The sequence below is a fragment of the Protopterus annectens genome, chromosome 4.part1 (genome assembly GCF_019279795.1).
Source record: "Protopterus annectens isolate FY-2018-M chromosome 4.part1, PAN1.0, whole genome shotgun sequence".
Classification (NCBI taxonomy): Eukaryota; Metazoa; Chordata; order Ceratodontiformes; family Protopteridae; genus Protopterus; species Protopterus annectens.
In genome coordinates, this window is record NC_056734.1 from 351,940,426 (window position 1) to 351,961,555 (window position 21,130).

Genomic DNA, 21,130 nt, shown 5'->3' on the forward strand with positions numbered 1-21,130 from the left:
AGCTTTAAAAGAAATCTACTAAATGAAGTAGTCTGAAACTTCTTTCAGAAACCCAAATGGTTTTGGGTTCATGACATATAAATTGCTAATTTACTTGTAAGTTTCATGATTATACATTCCATAATTTAACAAATGATGGTAGTAAGGATAATTGGTCTGCAGTTCCCAGGGTCAGTGGCAGGGCTGCCCTTGTGGAGGGTACCACAACAGACATTCTTAGGGTCTTTGGTATATACCTTTTGGACAACATAAATGTAAATATTTAAATTTAAATTTAAGTTTGTGAAGTGGTTGGAGAGTCAGTGCTTCATGCTAGCAAGGAAACCTGATATTCTGTCTGTACTTATAGACTAAGTAGTCTTTCTTTTGGAGAGAACATTTAAGAACTGGTTAGAGGTAACTGAAGGAGGTGATCCTGACTAGATGGTGTGAGTGGGGGAAAACTAGGGATAGGGAAGGGAGTGAAGTTTGAGCTAAAAGTGTCAACTAGTACATTTGCATTTTTTTCAGGGTATGCCTTCGAGTGGGTTCTTAAGGAGAATATGATATGATAGTCAGATACAACCAGTGATGGGGTAAGAGTAGGTGTAGAACATACTGGGACCATGGTATTAAGAACCAAATCAAATAAGTTTGTACCTCTAGTTGGAAAAGATACTACCTGTATAAAAGAGTCACAGACAAATCTGGACATCTAATTAGCATAAAACTTGAATTCCAAATAGCATATAGCTCTTCCTGTTTCCAGAATGAATGTGGAACATTGCTAAAAAATATGTTTAAAAATCAAAACATGACAAAAAACTGATGGAAAATTGTAAGCAGATTACCAAAGGCACAGTGTCAAATTTGTAGACTCTAATGAGCTATACTGCAAAATTCTACCACACGAGGTGCTGTATTTTTGCTTCTAAAAAAGAAGATGTAAGATATGTGTCCTCTTTCTATAACTTATTATTGCCATATTTCCATTAGTATTGGGGGGTTGCCATTAATACTTTGGTAATGTAGTAGAATTTTCTATGTACTAGACAGCTTCAAAAATTACATGGGATGAGAGTGATTCAGAAAATTGTGTGAAGAGGTAAATCAAGCCTGAAAATAGGGACATACCACCAAAAATATGGGCATTCTGTGCAGGGGTAAATCAGGACTAAAATAGGAATCTTCTTCCAAAACAGGGACAGTTGAGAGGTCTGGAAATGTGTAATCGTGATGTCTGCTTTCATTTCATTGTGTGCTTACTCAGCTGCAGAATCTATGCATGTTCTTTCTTAACTGTGCCTTTTAGTCTTTGCCCAGAAGGACTGAACACAGAATGTAAAAATGCTTACATTCACTACAAGATATCTGAAAACATAATAAGGCATATTTAACTCAGATTATACATGGATCAAGTGCCTTCTTCAACATATAATTAATAACAACTCCTTCTCATTTTCCAGGTCCATGCAAGGCTGTCTCTTATTTCTCACATGTCCTTTGATCTACAACCTCTAAAATTCCATCCTCTCTTTCAAAGCACTCCAACAGGGCTTGACTGTGTGGGATGGAGACGTCGATTATCTGCACCAGGTCTGTAAATGTCTTAAATTATTGCTAACCTAAATTACAAGACATTTTGTTAACATCTGTACAGAAGTTTTGAAAAACAGCAAAGGTGTTAAAATACTTGTATTAAAATTTCCACATGTGCAGAAATATATCAAAGAAAACAATCTGTTCTGCTTCTCATTCCATGACCTTTACTAGTGACATTCTATGCTATTTTCCTGCCCTCTAATTACATTGGTGATTGTTTTTCAGTTGTAATAATCAAAGTTCCTCAGTACAAGGAGGAAACTTAAGACATCATGGAACTGCATGCATTTCTATAACAAGTTTATACAGTGTGCAGATGATAATAGGATACCAAAAGAAGTTCTAAGACCATATACTGTTTGCCACAACACAAACATTTAACTACGGCTACCTTTGATGTGTATCTTGTTTCTTTGTAATGTACAAATGACAAAAGTAGCTAGCAGCTCTGCAAGATTCACAGCAGTTATTTTCAGCATGCAAATTATAGCAGAGCTAGGCATTTTATCTCAAACTAGTACCAGTAAAAAGAGATCTGCATATATAAAATTATCAGTTGCTTGTTTCGCTGCATGGTGTTATATGGCAGTTTAAATAGTTTGAACTGTATTTGTTAAGATGAATCAGAGTTTGAGCTTTTCATTGCATTTTATAATATGATGTATCCTAGAATGTTCCCTAGAACTACTTTGTATATGATTCAGTTTTTGAGAATCTGAGAAAAGTATAATCTGGCAATATAACCGTATCAGTCTTCCTGATATTATTTTTCCTACTGTTTGCTTAAATGATATACACTTATAGAAACAAATCTACTTAAATTCTTGCATAAGTTTTCCTGTTATAAAATGTGTTGTACTTATTCACTAGCCTACAACTGTACTTGGGTAAAAACAATCAACAACAAATGTGGTGTTATGCAACAATACATCTGAGTGTCAAAAGAATAGGGGTATTATAGAAAATGGACTTTGCCTCGATATAACCTATACAGTAAGTCAGTTGAAAATGTATCTGATCTCATTGCATCCTAATTTGCTAGACATGTTGTTTTGTTGGAAGCCATTTAAAAATAAATACAAGATAAATAAACATATCCGGTCACTTTAGGTCAAAAATAGCACACCTATTCCTGCGGATGTTATTTTACCCATGTTGTGATATGAGCCACACATAGAATAAATCCATGTCATTTATATCATATCACTTCATAGACCAAGGTTTGGGTTGTTGATATTAGAGATGGGCTTCTTTTTCTAAAAGCACATGTACTTACTCATTTGAATAAGCCACTGGTCAGTATTTTGTTGTTATGCATTTTACATAATCTGTATATTTAAAAGTTTAGAAATCAAATGATGTTTACAGCCTTCAACTCAATAGATATTGTGGCACAGAAGTCAACAGCATTTCACTGAAAGACACTGTTTACGAGACTTGCAAGATGTCTACTGAACACAGAAGGCGTTTTAAGAGATCTGGGAACACAGGTTAACAGCAACCTCTCTTTCGACCACCACATTGCCACTGTGGTCAGAAAGTCCTTCTATGTGACACATCTCATTACTAAGGGTTTTGCATCCAGGAAGAAAGAGGTCATCGTCTCCCTCTACTCTTCCCTCATTAGGCCAATCATCAAGTACAATGCCCCATTTGGCATGTACCTCACTAGACACCTGAAGCAACTGGAAAGGCCGCAAAAGTACCTCACAAAGAGGATTCTAGGCCTTAAATACTTGTCCTATATGGACAGACTCAAAATTCTCTGTCTCATATGACCTACTTAGAGGCGATCTCTGCTTGACTTACAAAGCCATGTCTGACTCAGCTCTGTTAGAAATGCTACATCTAAAGAAATCCCAGTCCTTCCGCATCACATGCTCCAGAGACCTCAACCTCATTACCACAATGAACAGAATGTGCTGGAGGGACAAGTTTATAACCCAGAGACTGCCCATGCTATGGAATAGATTTCCCATACATGTTAAACAGCACCTCACTGGCCCTCTTCAAGAGAAATATTGATGAGTAGATGGAAAATAGAAAATTCACCCCAGGGATCACTCCAGTGGCTCTACTCAACAGAGGTACTAGGAACTAAGGTTGGGTGGCACAATGCCAGGGTAATCCTATGGGCTAGGCTTATAAAGGCTCCAGGGCCATTAGCCTAGTACACACCTATGAACCTATGAACCTATGTACACTATGAGGTGTTAGCTAGACTGCTTTTCTTATTATTTTAATTGTGATTTAGAAGGTTACGTTTGGGATATTGATCAGTTAATTAGTATCAATATCTCTTTTTTTTTTTTGAATTTATTTTGATTTTATGGATGGTAAGTTTTGTATCAGTTTATAAATGAGGGAAAAAATACTTCCCTACCTCTGAGGTTATAAAACCTTGAAATTCCACTCATAGGGCTAATATTTTTAACAGTTTCCTCTAACCTTTTCACGAATGTTTCAATTCCACTTGGTCGGATATGAATATATGACTTTAATTTAATTTTTCTGCAATAATGTCTCAATTTGGCCTGAAATTTATAATCAGAAGCCATTTCTTGCAGGTAGTCTTCTTAGTACAGATATTATCTTTTCAGTCTTTGTTCCTTACATCCAGATGACATGCTGCTATTTTAAGTATGTTGCTGCTGTAATTAGGAATGCTGAGGCCCTCAAAAGACAGATATAGGAAGAATATCTTGCTGTCATGCAGCTGGCCATTCCTGAGGATGCAAAGAAACTAATAACAGCAGTCATTTGAACAACTCCTATCAACAGCAGCCTGTAACAATGTCCTAAGTGTCAGGCCCCGCATAATATGTGATTGCATTTTTGCTGTGCCCAGATGTCTTCATGTATAGTAACCAACACACTGGACCATAACATGGCCTAAATTACTACTCTGAAGTCAAGTAATAAGTTGTCATGACATGCAAAGTTGCTTTTCCCTAGCAGAAAACTCAAGGTACACTGCCTTATTACCATGTTGCCATCTTTTCACAACTAGTGCCATACATATGACAATAGTTGGGCATTTCCTTCTTTTTGCATGACAACATTTATTATAGGAAGCTGTAGTAAATTATATGTAACAGTCACCCTGTGGCTCCACAAATGTTAGTTCTTCAAACTTTTCATAAAGTAGACATGAAATGTTTTTATCATTACTATATTAATTTTGTCATCATTACTATGTTATTTTCCAAAATTAAGAAGTATATAAGTGCACCCCTTGGAGTAGGGACCACTGATGTATCTGGTCTGAAATCCACATGGATAGCTCGTTTTCTGAACTGAAAATTGCTAGCAGAGACTGGAAGTCTGTAGTTAGCTTAAACCTTTTTTTCCAATAAATCCTTTTGATTCATTGCCCAGATCAGATTATGGACTTTTATGTTTGTTCCCGCGGATTAATTTCTCCAAGTGTTTTGGGTTTCTAATACCATGATGGGAGTGGACCCCATTCCTAAGTCAAGGTACAATTAGAGTTCATAGGTTCATAGGTGTTTACTAGGCTAACAACAACAAGGGCCTTTTTAAGCCTAGCCATGTATCCCAAATCTCTGACAAGTTCTGGTAACCTTGATAAGTGTAACCAGGGGCTTGGGAGGTGAAACATTTACAAGCAGGGGCCTCGGAGATGAACCATTTACAGGCTGCCTATATCCATTAGAGACATAGGTGCCAAACCAAAGATGAATTTCCTCTTCCCCATCCAGTTTTCCAAGTTACACTTGAGTTAGGTTAGGGAGGAACTCTGCTTCACATGTATGGGGAACCTGTTCCAGAGAAGGGGTAGCCTCTGCGAAACATACCTGTCTCTCCAGCATGTCCTACTTATACCTCAGGCAAGGTCTAAGTCTTTAGAATGGGAATTCTGGTGTTGTTTGTTTTGCAGATATGCAGGAGCTCCATCAGAGTGGGGACTGGCAATGCCTTGTAAGTCAGGCATAGATCTCCCATCAACAGCCTGTAAGAGACAGAATACGGGGACAGAGCCTTGAAGTGATCTGCATTGGACATGTTACTTTTGCCCTGTATTCATTTAGTGAGGAACCTCTGTGGGCATTCCAGTTGGTGGATATGCCTGGTTAAGTACATACCAAAGGAGGCTTTGTACTCACTGATAAGTCTGATGAATGCCAAATACAGTGGAACAATGACTTCTTTGGAACTAGATGACATATCTTTGTTTATAAGTTGTACAACATAGAACAATTTCCTCACTTCTGTGGACATGCGATGGTCAAAGACCAGATTACTTTCTATTTGTGTCCCCAAGTCCCTAACTACTGGGTCAACTCTTAAGGTTGTGTTGTCAGTATGATAGCTACCAGGCGTGGATGACTTTTCAAAAGATACTATTATGTATTTCTTGGCATTTAGTTTAAGTCCATGGCTGTAGCACCAGTTGGTTGTCTGTGTCAGCCCTTCCTGGAGAACATTTGTGTTGATGGGCCATTCAATGACAGCTCCTAATTTGCAATCATCTGCAAATTTAGTTAGCCAGAAGCCATTGATGTTGGCCTTGACTTCAGAGAAGTAAATGCCAAAAAGAAGCAGTCCCAGAACAGATCCCGGAGAAACTCTGCTTATGATTAGCCTCCTTGTAGAGGTGAACTCCCCAGTTCTAACTTCTTGGGTCCTGTCAGTGAGCCTGCTAGTTATCCACTGAGTTACATAAGGATTTGTATGTAACCTCTTACGTTTTTCAGTAATGCCCGAGTGGGGGATTGGGTCATATACCTTGGGCAGGTCAATGTAGACAGTGTGAACTATTTTTCACTCATCCATTGCTTTGGTGACCTTCTCAAAGAAGTCTGCCAGTTGTTGAGCAGGCATGACCTTCCCTTGATGAAGCCAAATTGGGTTGGGTCCAGTGTCTGGAGGTTTCCTATGTTATTATTGATCATTTCCGTGATAATTCTTTCCATGACTTTGCATGTGAGACTAGTGAGACTTATGGGTCTGTAGTTTCCAGGGTCTGTAGATGGCCCACCTTTGTGTAGACGGATGACTGTTTCTGTTCTACATTCATGAGGCACAAAGCCTGTTTGGAGGCTACAGTTAGATAGCAATTCCAGAGGGTCTGAGAGATCATGTTTCATACTATTTAGAAGGCATCCTTGGATATTGACTGGGCCCATTGATGCAGTGTTTTTGACCTTAGAGAGAGCAGTAGTGATAATAGAGGGAATTATATTTAAAGTTGATGGGGAGAGAGGGGTAAAGCTGGAGTTGAATTTATCAGCCAGTAAGTTTGCTATACCTTCTGGCTTAGTATAGGTGGCTCCATTTACAATGAGCTCTGAGCACAATTGTGCATTAGTATTGTTTCAGTCTTTGGTGTTAGACAAGAATGCTTTCTGTTTGGGCATATTCACCTTTTAGTCAATAACCATTTAAGAAATGGTGCAAGTCTCTTTATACCATCCTGAAGTTTATGCTGTGGAAGGGTGGCAATTTTGGTAACAACAGCATATGATGTATGAACTAAAGTCAAAAACAAATCAAAGTCAGTAATTACCATGTGTGATGTAAATCAGTTATTCTTACTCTTTCTTAAAGGAATGTTTGCAGCCTTCTAGCAATTTCCTGTCTGATCTGTTCTGAAATTATGTCACTTAGGACTATAATTCTGCTAAAAGGTTCAGAGGATATTTCTGGTAGAAGTTGACTTTACCTAAATACAGCCTTGGCTATGATACATTCTGAGAGCTATACACCTGTGAACCAGCCTGTAATAAAGCTGTACATTTCACTTTTGACAATCTTTTGACAGTCTCTACTAAGAATATGAAATGTCATTTGAAACTTTTTTACACTTGCCTCTTTTTGCATGAAACATGTACACTTTTAGTTGTTCCAGTTTCTCTTCCAGTTTATCTAAGGACCCTCTGTCATATTATTACGTCACCACAATAAAAGCTAGTTTAGAAATGCATATTAAAAATTCCTTAGTGTACTTCACCCATTGTTTGCTGCCCAATGGGGGAAAGGTATCTATACTGAAAATCTGTTGGTGACATTGCATATTTATTCTTAGGAATGTCTTAAAAGTCTTTTTCCCCATTTGTGCATATGCTTGTGCCACAATATTTTTGAAAATTGCAACTCTTACCTGGAGATAATGTACAGTTCTCTGTATCTGAGAGATTGTAGCTACAACATCTCCTGATTTACCTTTTATCAGCAATAGTAATTCAGTCATGGTCACCTCCATGCAGCCTTCTTTATGCAACATCCCAGCATCATCCAGTCCATCCAGGTCAGTTTCTGTTTTAAGTGTAAGATCATAAGACACTGATCTGCCTTCACTGAAGTTCAGACTAGCATTTGCTTCTAGTTCAGTTTTTTTTTTTTTGCCTTTATGTCCATTTGCATCTAGTAAAGTTTTTTTTTTTTTTTTTTTTTGCCTTTATGTCCTTTAGTTTTTCATGTGTTTAGTAAATACTTATTTGGACTCTGACACTAAGTTCGACAATGGTATTTTATACACTATATAGAAAAGATGGTTAAGTAATGTCCATAGGCCTCCTTACATTATCAAGCCCAATGACCATGGAAGACTTTATATTCAGTCCTGAAAAAGCTGCTGTAGTAATAACTTAATGTGAAAAAAGGGCAGTGGAGCAATGCATCAAAGCCAGAACTGCTGTCCACTGAAGAAATTAATTTAACAATAATATCAGGTGCTGGACAGATAGTCTGAGATGGGTAACAAAGATAAAAGTACACTATGTGAAATGAGCTTATGAAGACAGGCTGAAGTTGATACTGCATGGTAGAGATGAGGTGTTTTGAATCCATTAAGCCAGGGTAGGGTGTGATTGTTTCTTGGGTATCTGAATCCCTTATGTAGTACAGCATACATACAGCAAACCCTTCTGCACTTTCCATGTTTGTACACTGCTCTGTGCTCTGCATTTATTCTACAGATAACCCTATTACAATCTCATAGCTTAGTTTCCCAGCTATATAATGTGACAGACTCAAAAATAAGTAATAAAATACCTTTATAGAGTGAAACAAATCACAGTACTATTTAACTAGAATCAATATATCACTTTTTCTTTTAATTTTTCTTCTTTATTCTGTAGTTATCCTTTCAGTGAACTAAATGCTTCAGTTTGCTTATAACTGTACCATTCTAATCGATAACTGCTATGTTTTGCAGTTTTTCACTCAGCAGACCTTTCATTATTTATCTACTAGTTTTAACAGGCTTGCTTGAAATACTGCATAACCCTGCTTTGATTAGCTAGATACGAAGCAAGGGTTGCCTCCAGCATAACAAGAAAAACCTTCTCTTAGATACTTCTATCAGCCCAACAAGTTATATCATCCAAGATTGGTGTCTCTCTTGAACTGTGAGGTGTACTCCATTTATTATGCAAAAGCCTTTCTCACAGAGATTATAGAGCCATTCTAGCATTATTCTATTATAGACATATAGACCTTTGAGTTATGCCTGTGTGGAAACACTCTGTATGCCAGACATTTGAGGGGTGTAATAATGCAGTTTTAACTGAAATTCTTTAAGCCCATACAAGCTAGTGTGTTATGTCTGCATGATACAACAAACAATTGAACTCAAAGGTATATGCAGTAATATCTACAAATTCATTTGTTTTGTTTTTACACCATTCACTAGTCCCCAGAAATTCACTGTGTTCACTCATTTCAACATTCAAGTCATTAAATGTCCCCATTCAGTGCAAGTTACTGTATATAAACATTACTTTGATCACGTGAATTATTTTTGGTTTTTATGTTTTTTTCATAGTAAATAAGTATTGCATATGGGTCCACTGTATATTGGTTTATTATCATATCTAAACATTTATAATTCTCTTTGACAGGCTAATGCTGTTACTGTATATTGTCTATCTCAGTATTTAAATATTAATGTATTTCTTCCATTCTAGTTTCATAATTAGTGTTTTATAAATTTCCAACGCACTGTTGTCTGAAAATTGTACTGTATGATTTGTGAAGTCAGTTACACGTGGACTCTTATCATACTGCACAGGTAATTTTAGAATGAAAATATTTCCCAGCTATTTTTGTTATGTGCAGTCCCTATAAACCCATTTTACAGATTTTTTTTTCACACAGCCACCCACGCTGCCATCTTTGTCAGCACAAGGATTTTTCTTGACTCCCACCTGACAACGTCATTTCCACATTTTACAACTAATTTCTCCAATCTTTCAAATGCATATGGCTACTGCACACATGAACTAGCCTCGTCATCTTTGCTGTGTACTTGTCCATTGCACATTTCATATAAAGTATTAATAAATGCATGTGAACCAGTGATGCAGTACTATGCAGTCTTTAGTTACTGGGAGTGATACTTATCTGGTACTCATTGCTAGTATACATGTATACATCTGTGCATACACAACTATTACCAACAGCACACACCTTACAGTAAAAACAGGATCTAATGCAAATGAGCATGGAAATGAGCAATTACTAATGTATATTGACAAAAAATAGTAACATCTTTCAAAGGAATTAGGTATTTTATATATATGGATCTGTGTGTGTGTGTGTGTGCGTGCGTGCGCGCGTGCGTGCGTGTGCATGTCTACAAAGACGGAACTTTGGAAGATACAGGGAAAATTGCTCAAATACAAAGTGAAGAAGTACTTTTCTCACTGAGAGGGTTATGGAATAAAACATGCAGTAATATTCAAGCATGCATGAGGCTGACCTACAGCACTTTTATATGGAATGTAGAAGTGTCACTGGGAGGAGTATGATACTAGTTAACAACAAGAAATGTGTTTATCCCATTTGAAAAGATTATAGGCAGACTATGCGCTACTATTACTCTACAGCTCTAAAAACTATATCACAAATCAATACAAATTTACAGTGGTGGTTGGTGACTTCAAAGAAAAGTAGGGCTGCAGGCAGGAAATGAGTGAGAAGGACTAAATACACTGGGGTGAAGGTTGTATTCCAGCATGTCAGTGCCTATTACCTGTAGTCAAACCCACTCATTATAGCCAGTGTACTGAGTGTATACAGTTTAAATGTCCGGCAGCATTCAACAAGGCCAACCTTAAGCAAAAGGGAGCCCAAAACAAAGGACTCCATGTGTACATGTGTTGCCCACTTCTCCCCTTTGCAGTACCTCAATGTCCTCTCATGTTTTCCACCTCATCCTATCTCCACTCCATCCAGACAGATTACTCTTTCTTGTTTTTCCATAGTTTGTCATTCGTTTTTAGGTCCTCAAGCTTTTACCACATCCTAACTGGCCAAGAGTCTACCATAATTACATCTGAAAGAAGTAAATAAATAAATGCAGCTGCTGTAACTCCAGAAGTCATAAAGTTCTAGATGGTTTCCTAGAGGGTTTTTTAGACATTTTTGATTTAATGGTGGCCTAAAAAAATCATGAATGAGGAAAAATATTAAGTCTTATTTGTTTTTTTCTTTCAGTGTAAAATGAGTTGTATCTAAAGCTTAATGTTTAAAGCTAAGAAATTAGTATCCCCCTAATAAAATTTGAAAATAAATGCAAGAATATATAAATCCTGTTTAGGAATAGAGCCTGCCTTCCTACCTCCCCAAATTATCATAGCTAACTTCTGTGTACCACACTGGTGTTAGATTGTTTGGAAAGGAAAAGCTCAAACAGCAAATGTATATACTGTACAGCTGAGGGTCTGGGAGAAGAAAGCAAAGCACATGGATAAAATCCACAGAAACAAGGCATGTGGACTCCATACTGAAGGAATCAAAAAGGCAGAAACTCAAAAGGACAACCAAGCACTGTGAAATGACAGCACTACTCAACACTCTGTCGATAATCAGTTTGTATTGCAGACATCCTGCGCGGAACACTACAGACAGTTAAGTACAATATTAATCTTTAACTGTGATGGAAAGTGAAAAATATGCACTGTACTTCTGCAGAGGAAGAAAGCTGCTTACCTTGTACAAATGACAACAGTGTCAACTGCTTTCATCCACAGACAACCCCTGTACCCATAACTTATAGTCAGATTTAATGACTGAATATATCTTTGATATCAGAATGTAATAAATAAATAATAATAAATAAAAGCAACAGTAATTGGCCACAGCATTTTTTTTAAACCTCACACACACACACACACACACACACACACACACACACACACACACACACACACACAATCATCAGTTACAGCCACTCGTTTGACTGTGACCACATACCTCAGATGTTTTCACTGGGATCAATTAAATGAATAAATGGACAAATAACTATCACATAGGAATTTATCATCTCAGTTCAGTGCTGTCAGGACACAGTGCAACCCACTGCAGTAGTTCCAAACCACATATGTCTTAATTTATCACTGAAGAAGAAAGCTAAAATATCATGGCTGACAAAGGACCAAAATCAATGACAGTTATTGCCTTTATACTGAGAAACTTTCCAGAATAATAGACTTTGCATTAGCATGCTATTCTGAAGGTTCTTAAGTATGAAACTATATCATTAACGACTGCAATCCTCTTTGATTGGCCAGAAAAAGCAGCACACTTTATAAGGAACAAATCAAAATATGAGGCAAAAAAAATCTGAGAAATTCTTTGAAATCAGAGACAACTGAGAGCATCTACACCACTTAAACACACACACAGTTGTGACCATTGATTAATGCCACATGTATAACTGTACATCTCAGATCTTTAATTGCAATCAGATTAATGAATGCATACATAAATTGCACCACCATACCTCTCAACCTCATAGCTCATGAATCAAAGAGAAAGCTAAAATAATTGTGGACAATGGAGCAAAATAATAGATAGCTACAACTTCACCATGCATTTTTTCGTTATTTAGTTCATAGGTACTTACTAGTCTATTGGACTGTGAAGATTTTAAGAAGCTTAGCCTTACATACCCATGGTAGTTTTTAGCCTTTATATTTTGCATACAAATAACTTAGAGATGGGCCAAACAAGGATATGTTTGAGCATTTACACATAATGAATCTCAAGTATCTGTCTAGCCTTTGTTAAAACACATTTGCATACAGATTAAACCAAAAATACTTAAAATGTGTAACTGTAGTAGAAATGATGATGTGGCAGACAAAGACCAAAAGGTCTATCCTGTATGTCCATAAGTTTCAGTATTTTTGGATCTGTCCTTCCCATTACACTTTCCCAACCATCTCAGACTATCTTAAAAGTACATATTCTCCACAATCTCCTCTGTTCATGTCTTTAAAGTTTTCCAACTACTTTCTGTTAGAAAGTATGCATTCTAAATTTAGTTAGTCTGCATGTAAAATCTTGTCCTGTTTCCTCCACAATATAATTTCTCAAAATTGTGGTCTTTTCACCCTTCCATTCCATTGTCCTGTCATGTCTCTAGTTCTCTTCTTCAAAGTAAATATTCCCAATTTCATTAAGCTTTGATTGTGCAGTTGTCCGTTCTCCATAATCACATTTATAACCCATCTCTAACAAAAAGGCAGACATGACCATTTTCGAATGTTGCACTCTCCAGCAATACTTGGTGCAGAGAGTTTAGAACAGGGTTGCACAAAGTCTGTCCGCTCTTATTCCTGATGCTATATATGACACCAATAACTGTAAATGTTTATATTTACTTATTTGTATCTCCCACTGCAAAGTAAAATGTTAGTGTTTATAAGAAAATTTTATATTTAGATAAGGAAGCACACAAATTAAATCAGACTGATATGATTTCATATACATATAGTGCAAACAAACACGTGTCTGACAAGTAAAATCCAATTTACAAGTAAATGAGATCAGGTCTCTCAAAAATCAGAGGTTGATGTCCAGGCTGATTTGTATGGAATTACAACAACTAAGTGTTTCCCAGCTCATCCTCCATTCACAATGTGCAGAGAAACTCGGTAACCCTAAAAAATATGATGAGTAAGTGTTTGGTAGCCCTATTTTTCTGGTAAAAGTATGTTGTCTAAATAAGATATAGCATAATTTCTCTGAAACTATTCAAAACAGGGAGGATAACAGTAAACTGCTAAACAAATCTTTCAAGTTGTCCTTAAGAAACCATTGTTTCAAAAACTTATTTGATTTTTAAAATGAACAGAGATGGGCAAAATGAATTCTGCTTGCAAATTTCAACCTGTGATAAGAATGTTTTATTAAATATTTAACGTAAACTCTATGTTTTTCATTGCAACTAAAGATCAGTGCATATTGTTTTATTATTTATGGACTAGAGTTAAATGAAACATAACCTATATTCAAGAAGTAATTCTCTGATCTTTGAATATTACTCATACTGTAGTGCACTTACTTCAGATATATTTTTGTAGCCCACAAGCAATCCTCACTTATTTTCCAGAAAAGCCACAAACTTTACGAGAAGCAGGCCAAAATATGAAGCAGTAAATCACAGTCATTCCGCAAAATTGAGGACAGTTGAGATCATCTGCTTCACTACCCCCCCCCCCCCCCCCCACACACACACACACACACACACACACATATGCACATATGGGTCTACTTTATTTCATTGAAAGTTCATTTCACTGAATTTTAATTCACCCTGACCAAATTGCTGAAAGCTCAAATTACTGAAAACTCATTTCACCGAATCTCATTTCACTGAAGTGACGTACTGGCACTGTGTAGGGTACAGTAAGGCAAATAAAAGGTATATGCCCTTTTCCCCACTGTAGTGCGATCCTGGAGTTAGTATGTATAGTTATGGGGGGTATGGGTGGCATAGCCCCCCATCTAGTTTGGTTTTATATTATATTTCATTGAAAGCTTCAAAACAATACATTTTAAACCATAGAAATGCATACTTACAACAGCAATGGCTAATTCTCTCCAGAAGACAATATATACCCAAACTAAGTGGGGGGCTATGTCCCCTACATAAGCTTATTGTAGGCACTATTCATAGCACAACTGTTTACATTCTTTAGCTGTACCTGGACTGTTGTTTCTCAAGTAGAAAAGACTTGTATTATAAACTCCGTTTGGTCTGCAAGAACTGATTTCTTCTGTACTGTATCTGTTTTTGTACATGTTTATCTAGCAATTAGGCCATGTCTGACAATAGACCCTAGTGTCCTACACCATTACCTTGCAAATAAAGAAATATGCACATATATAAATCATATATACATATATAAATGCATAATGTACTGATTAGTAGGTCTAAAATCAGAAACTGGCTTGAAACAGGAAACAATAAAGGAATTGCCAATATTTTTAGACACAGGAAACAATAAATGAATTGCCAATATTTTTGGCTATAGTAACTGAAAATGTGGTAATTTCATAAAAACTGATAAGATGCATCATTACTATTGAAAAGCTACATTAATAAATTCTTTCCAATGAAATGGAAACATAAATGTAATATTCAGAGCTTGGGATTTTGCCCCAAAATTTTTGGTTGTCATCTGGAGCCATACTTGAAAAAAAATAAGATATATAACTTTATGATTATTTTAAAACTTATATAGATCTATCAAGATAAATAAAACAGTTATAGCACTGATCATACCTCTGAGATGTCCAGATTTTTGCAGAATGTGTATATTTTTACCTCATATTTTTGACCTGTTAGGCTGTTCCTCATACAATTTGTGGTTTTCCAGCAAATCATTGAGGACTGAAGTCACTAAATAATGTCAGCAATTTTAATTTCAGGCTTTCAGAAAATGCATGCTAATGCAAAACCTGTTACTCCATCAACTTTCTAAATCTATAAGAGCAATATTTATAATATTCTGGGACTTTGTCCCACAATTGTTTTTGGTTTTGTCCAGATTTCTTGTGCTTAGAGGTTGAGAGGTATGAAATGCAGGAAAAAGTAGTATATTTAGCACTTCATCACCATTCAAGGTATAAGTGACTGAATTATTTTAACTTGGCAATGATGTGAGACACATAGGCAAGCTTCCAAAAGAATTACTTTTGGTGTTAATGACTTACTCCAGTGTAAGCCTGCCCTGATTACAAAACACTTGCTTTCAGTGAAAGTGACGTACTCCATTATAAGGCCTATCCATAAGGAGGGTTTCACTAGAGATAAGTTATACTGAGTGCAAATCGTTTGGAATCAGGACAGGCTTACATATGAATTAATCACTTATTAACAATCAAAATTAATTGACATTATCCAGTGTTTACAGGGAGCAGGCTATGACAGAGCAACTGCAGATATGAAATATGATAGTACATGCAAATTCCCTGCATGTATGATGCAGGGTAGGTTTCTTCTCTACAAAACAGGAGTAATGGATGCAAATGATTCAGTTGTGTGCGTCACACTTTTTGCTCTGGTACAATATGTGGTGAGTTATTTTGCTTCATTAAATCAAAGCAGAAACACAAAAGCAAATTAAAACTTATTTGCTTATGGAAAAGGAACCAAAATAATTAGGAAAACATAATACATGGCAACTGTGACAACCAGGATCTGTTGCACTTTCCTGAAAGAGCAACTTGTGAAAAGGTATGACAAGAAATAATTCTCTGCCAAAGCTGTTTATTCTCAGTGCCTGAACAATGGTCAAATACTTAACCAAGAAATACATTCTAGTAATGTTGTACCGCAGGTTGCATAACTCTAAGCTCTTGTGTATAAACTGAGATTTTACGCAGTCTGCTCTTAAATTTGCACTAAGTATAGTAGCAGTTATATTACTGTAGCTACCCTGTATACCTATAGTGAATGTCTGCAGTTATATTTTTGTACAGAAATTAGTTTTATTAACTTGACTTACTCAGTGACACACAAAACTTTCTTGCCACACCCTTAGCCTCAGGTCGTCGCCATGTCAAGTTGCCAGGTACAACAAGTAGTGAACTGATAGCACTATGGACTGAAACACATAATTAATTATTCATGAAGAGTCTGTTAGCTGCCCTCATTCTGAATCTCGTTTGTTCTTAAAGGAAAATTACATCCTAATTGTGACATTTCCTTTCGTCAGAGTGTATTTTCATCCCTAGAAGATGTCCTCAGACTTTTACATATTTTAACAAGCATAACTTGGCAGTTTCTCTAACACTGTAGCATTACTATCCTAGTCTGCCTTCCCAGTGCACACCATGCTGAGGCTAAATGAAACCTCATAATATTTTCATTAGGAATTCATCGACTTTGCCATTGCATCACAAGGCCTATCACATCTGAAGGTATTTTGCTAAGGAAAATAAACACAGCAAGGCATATATGTTAATGCAAAAACATTTAGAGATGCCAAAAAATCTGGCTTTATGGGTGGGAGCGCACTTCAAATCCACACTTCTCTCCCATCTGTCCTCCAAATGGGAATGCCCTTCACATGCTCCCACCTAATAAAAAAAAAAAAAAAAAAAAACTCCCCCACCACCAACTCCCCATCAAAGCTAACAAAAGTCTCATGTTATAAGCTTACCACAAATTGTATGCATGCTGGCCTATCTTGTACATACCCTTATAAAGTCATCCTCCTAAATGTAATGTAACTTATATTTTAGTGTGAAATAGATAATTCTGTACTGATCTTTACTATGTAACCTATTCTGTCTACTGTGATGTTGGTCAAGTACTTTTTTTTATTTAGTGTTTTTTGTAACTTTGCAACTTGTAATGATGTGTGACATCCAGTGTGTGTTTACATAGGTTCATAGGTAGGTACTTGACTATCGGCCCAAGGGCCTACGTAAGCCTAGCCAACAAGGTTCCCTGGCTTACGCCACCCAAGAAAGTTATCTTCCTGTGTCACTGTTGAGCAGGGACACAGAAGTGATTCCCCGGGGTGTATTTCCTATTTCCCATCCACTCATCAAGATTTTTCTTGAAGAGTGCTAGTAAAGAACTTTGCTTGACATAGATGGACAGCCTGTTCCAGAGTATGGGAAGTCTCTGGGACAGGAATCTATCCCTCCAGCATGTCCTGTTTATTATGGTGACAAGGTTTAGGTCCCTAGAGCATGTAGCTCGGAGGGATTGGGATTTCTTTAGGTGTAGCATGCCCAACAGCTCTGGGTTTGACATAGCTTTATATGTTAGGCAGAGATCACCTCAGAGTAGGCGATATGCTGCGGAGTAAAACTGTAGTTTTTGAGGCGGTCACTGTAGGGCATTTGTTTGAGGCCAGTAATCCTCTTTGTGAGGTACTTCTGTGGCCTTTCCAGCTGATGCAGGTGTCTTGTGAGGTACATTCCAAAAGGGGTGCTGTACTCTATAATGGGTCTAATGAGTGTCGAGTAGAAGGGAACAATGACCTCTTTTTTCCTGGATGAGAACCCTTTTATGATGAGGTGTGCCACATAGAAGGACTTCCTGACTACTGTGGTGATGTGACTATCAAAGGAGAGATTACTGGCCACCTGGGTCCCAAGGTCTCTTATCACACATTTGGTGTTAAGTAGATTGCTGCCTATGTGGTAGTTCATGGATACAGAGTTTTTACGAAAGGGGATGACACTGCACTTTTTGGCATTGAGCTTGAGGCCATGGCTCTGACACCAGGCATCTGTCTCAGCGAGGCCCTTCTGTAGGATATACACACCAGTTGGGGACTTGACTATGGCTCCTAGTTTGCAGTCATCTGCAAACTTCATTAGCCAGAGGCCTTCTGTGTTAGCCTGTACTTCAGAGAAGTAGATACCAAACAGAAGAGGTCCCAGGACGGAACCCTGTGGTACTCCACTTGTCACTGCTTTGAGGTCAGATTTGGAGTCTGCAACTTTTACAGTGTGGGTTCTGTCAGTGAGCCAATTGGCAACCCATCTTGTGATGTAGGGATTTATAACTAGTTTAGTGAGTTTAGCTATAATTCCAGAATGGAGGATGGTGTCGAAAGCTTTGACGAGGTCAAGATAGGCTGTGTGAACCACCTTACCCTCACCTACGGCTTTGGTGACTGCTCAAAGAAGTCGATCAGGTTCAGGAGGCATGATCTGCCTTTCACATACCCGAACTGGGTGGGATCCAGAGTTTGGAGGTTACCAATGTCTTTGTTTAGGAGTGCCATGATGATACTTTCCATGGCCTTACAGACCAGGCTCGTCAGGCTAATAGGTTGATAGTTCCCGGGATCAGTGATGGCTCCCCCTTTGTAGAGTGGGATAACTGTTGCTGTGTGCCATTCAGTGGGCACAAAGCCTGATGCGAGGCTATTATTGAACATGGTGCTTAAGTGGGGAGCCAGTTCATTCTGGAGTTTGTGTAAAAGGCAGCCTGGGATGTTGTCCAGTCCCATGGATGCTGTGTTTTTGGGTTTAGAGAGTGCAGCCTTTACCTGTGTAGTTGTGATTACAGGGACTCTGCATTCTTTCTGTATAGATATGGGCCCTTTAGGGGGTGGGGGGTAAAGTTAGTACTGAACCTAACTGCCAGGATGTTGGCAATATCAGTTGGTTCTGTAATTTTCGTGCCGTTGTGCTGTAACTCGGAGCAGATCTAGGTGTTGCCATCGAGATTCTTGACATAGCTATAGAATGCTTTGTGATCATCCTTAGAATTAGTGGCAATTTTGTTTTCATAGCTAGCTTTGGAGGATCTTATAAGGGATCTCAGCTTCTTTACTGAGGCTGACCAGGGAGCTCCTCCACTCATGGGATTTTACTCTCTTTTGCAACAATTTCTTCCTTCTGTTGTACCGTTTGTTTATGGCAGGGGACCACCAGATTGGCTTCCTTTTTTTGGAGGATAGCATCTTGGTTCTGTTTGGGATAGCACAATAAATGCACTCGTGTAAGTGCTTATAGAGTGCATTTGTGTAGGATTCAGCAGTTGTAACTGTATTGTCCATCTGCATGGGTGTCATGAAGTTCACCACTTCTGTCTTAAGAAGCATGAAGTTGGCTTTGGAGAAATTTTTTACCATGGTTTCCTTAATGGGGGGTGGGGGCGGGATGTGGATATCAAAGGTGATTAGTTTATGGTTGGATTGGACCAACGAGGAGTTGACTTCAGGTGTGGAACACTGGTCACTCATGTTGGTAATGACTAGGTCTAGGATACTGTTGCCCCTGGTGGGGGTGTGGATAAGTTGATCAAGGACATTGGAGTTTATGAATTCCAGAAAGTGTTGAGCTAAGGAGTTGGTACACGAGTATTTTTTCCAGTTAATGGTAAGGTATTTGAAGTTGCCCATAATTAGGGAGTTTGGTTGAACCCTAATATTTTCCAGTACATCAAGAAAAGAGGAGTGGGAATCCTGGGGCATGGTGGGGGATCTGTAGCAAGCTACAATTTGGATTGCAGTTTTGCCCAGAGTTAGTTGCACTTGGATAACCTCGGATGCATTATGCTGAGCAACTAGCCTAGAGGTGTGGATATCCTTAATGAATATGGACACACCTCTGCCTTTGGTGTTTCGGTCCAGGTTACATGGCCGAAAAGTGTGGTATGAGTTATAGCCTGGTAGTGCAGGGGTGCTCAATGGAGCCTTGAACCAGGTCTCAGTCACTGCACAGATATCGATGTTCTCCATTTTAAGGAGTGCCTCGAGTGAGTGCATTTTGAGATTTAGACTTCTAGCATTGAGTAGCATTACCCTCAGTTTTTGCTTGCCTGTTCCTGTTACAGTGGTGAATTTGTTATTTGAACCTTGCCTAAAAAAACGCACAATAGGGGCAGCAAGAGCCTTAGCCAGTATCCAGAATCCCAGGGGTGGCAGGTGCAGGCCATCTGTGGCAAAGCATTGTGGTCTATCGACCATGTCATCCCAAGCAGACAGATATTGGATCCCCATAGAATGACACCAGAAGATTAGCCAATTGTTGAAGTCAATAATTTTGTCCTTGTACTGAGTATCATTCTGGGCAATGGCAGAATGCTACTCAGGGTTAGGGTCATACCTACCTGGGCTACAAGATTGGAGAGCTCCTCCATGTCTCTTTTCATGTAATCCAGGGAGGTACGTATCATGTCATTCACACCAACATGAACAATGACAAAGTCATATTTGTACTTGTTGTGGAGTGACCTGAGTGCATGGGTTATGTGACGGTCCGGATCCTGGCACCTGACAGGCAGCTGACAATAACCTTCTCCTTGTTTAGCCTGGTGAGTGGGACATCAGTGTGCCTGACTTTAGAGTCACCTATGACTAGTGTGTTGGGTAAATTGTTTTGCCTTATTGGCTGTGGTTGAGTGGCACACTGAGTCTGTGGGCTATGTGTTATTTGGGTTGTGTTGGGGAATGGAGGTTGCTTGCGTTTCTGCTTTGGAGGTCTCTGTTGCTTGGACAGATTATTATTGAGAGCCTCCGCAAATGTTTTTGTGTTACTATGTGTGGATTTTGGTGGTGTAGATTTAGTGACACTATGTGCTGAGTGTGGTGCAAATGTTTACCTTCTCCTCATGACTGTCAAGTTCAGTCTTGGTTGTGCATTTCTCACAGGTTGTAATGTTGGGTGGTAGGAGGAGAGGGTTGTCTGTGTACATGAGGCAATTTCTACATTGCCTCAAGATGCCCAGATTCATCAGATAGACAGGAGAGAACACTGGGAGCTGACCCTTGGACATGCCTGAATAAAAAAATATTTTCCTCTAGATAAGTGAGGAAAG

At 38.2% G+C, this 21,130-nt stretch overlaps 1 protein-coding gene across 1 annotated transcript in view; it reads left to right on the forward strand.

The window, feature by feature from the left end:
• ARHGEF4 (Rho guanine nucleotide exchange factor 4) overlaps window positions 1–21,130 on the forward strand; it is a 1,506,374-nt gene that overhangs the window by 300,488 nt on the left and 1,184,756 nt on the right. Inside the window, exon 3 of the mRNA XM_044070170.1 lies at window positions 1,446–1,575. Within this exon, the coding sequence (XP_043926105.1) occupies window positions 1,446–1,575 (130 nt within the window). The remainder of the gene's footprint in view (window positions 1–1,445; window positions 1,576–21,130) is intronic.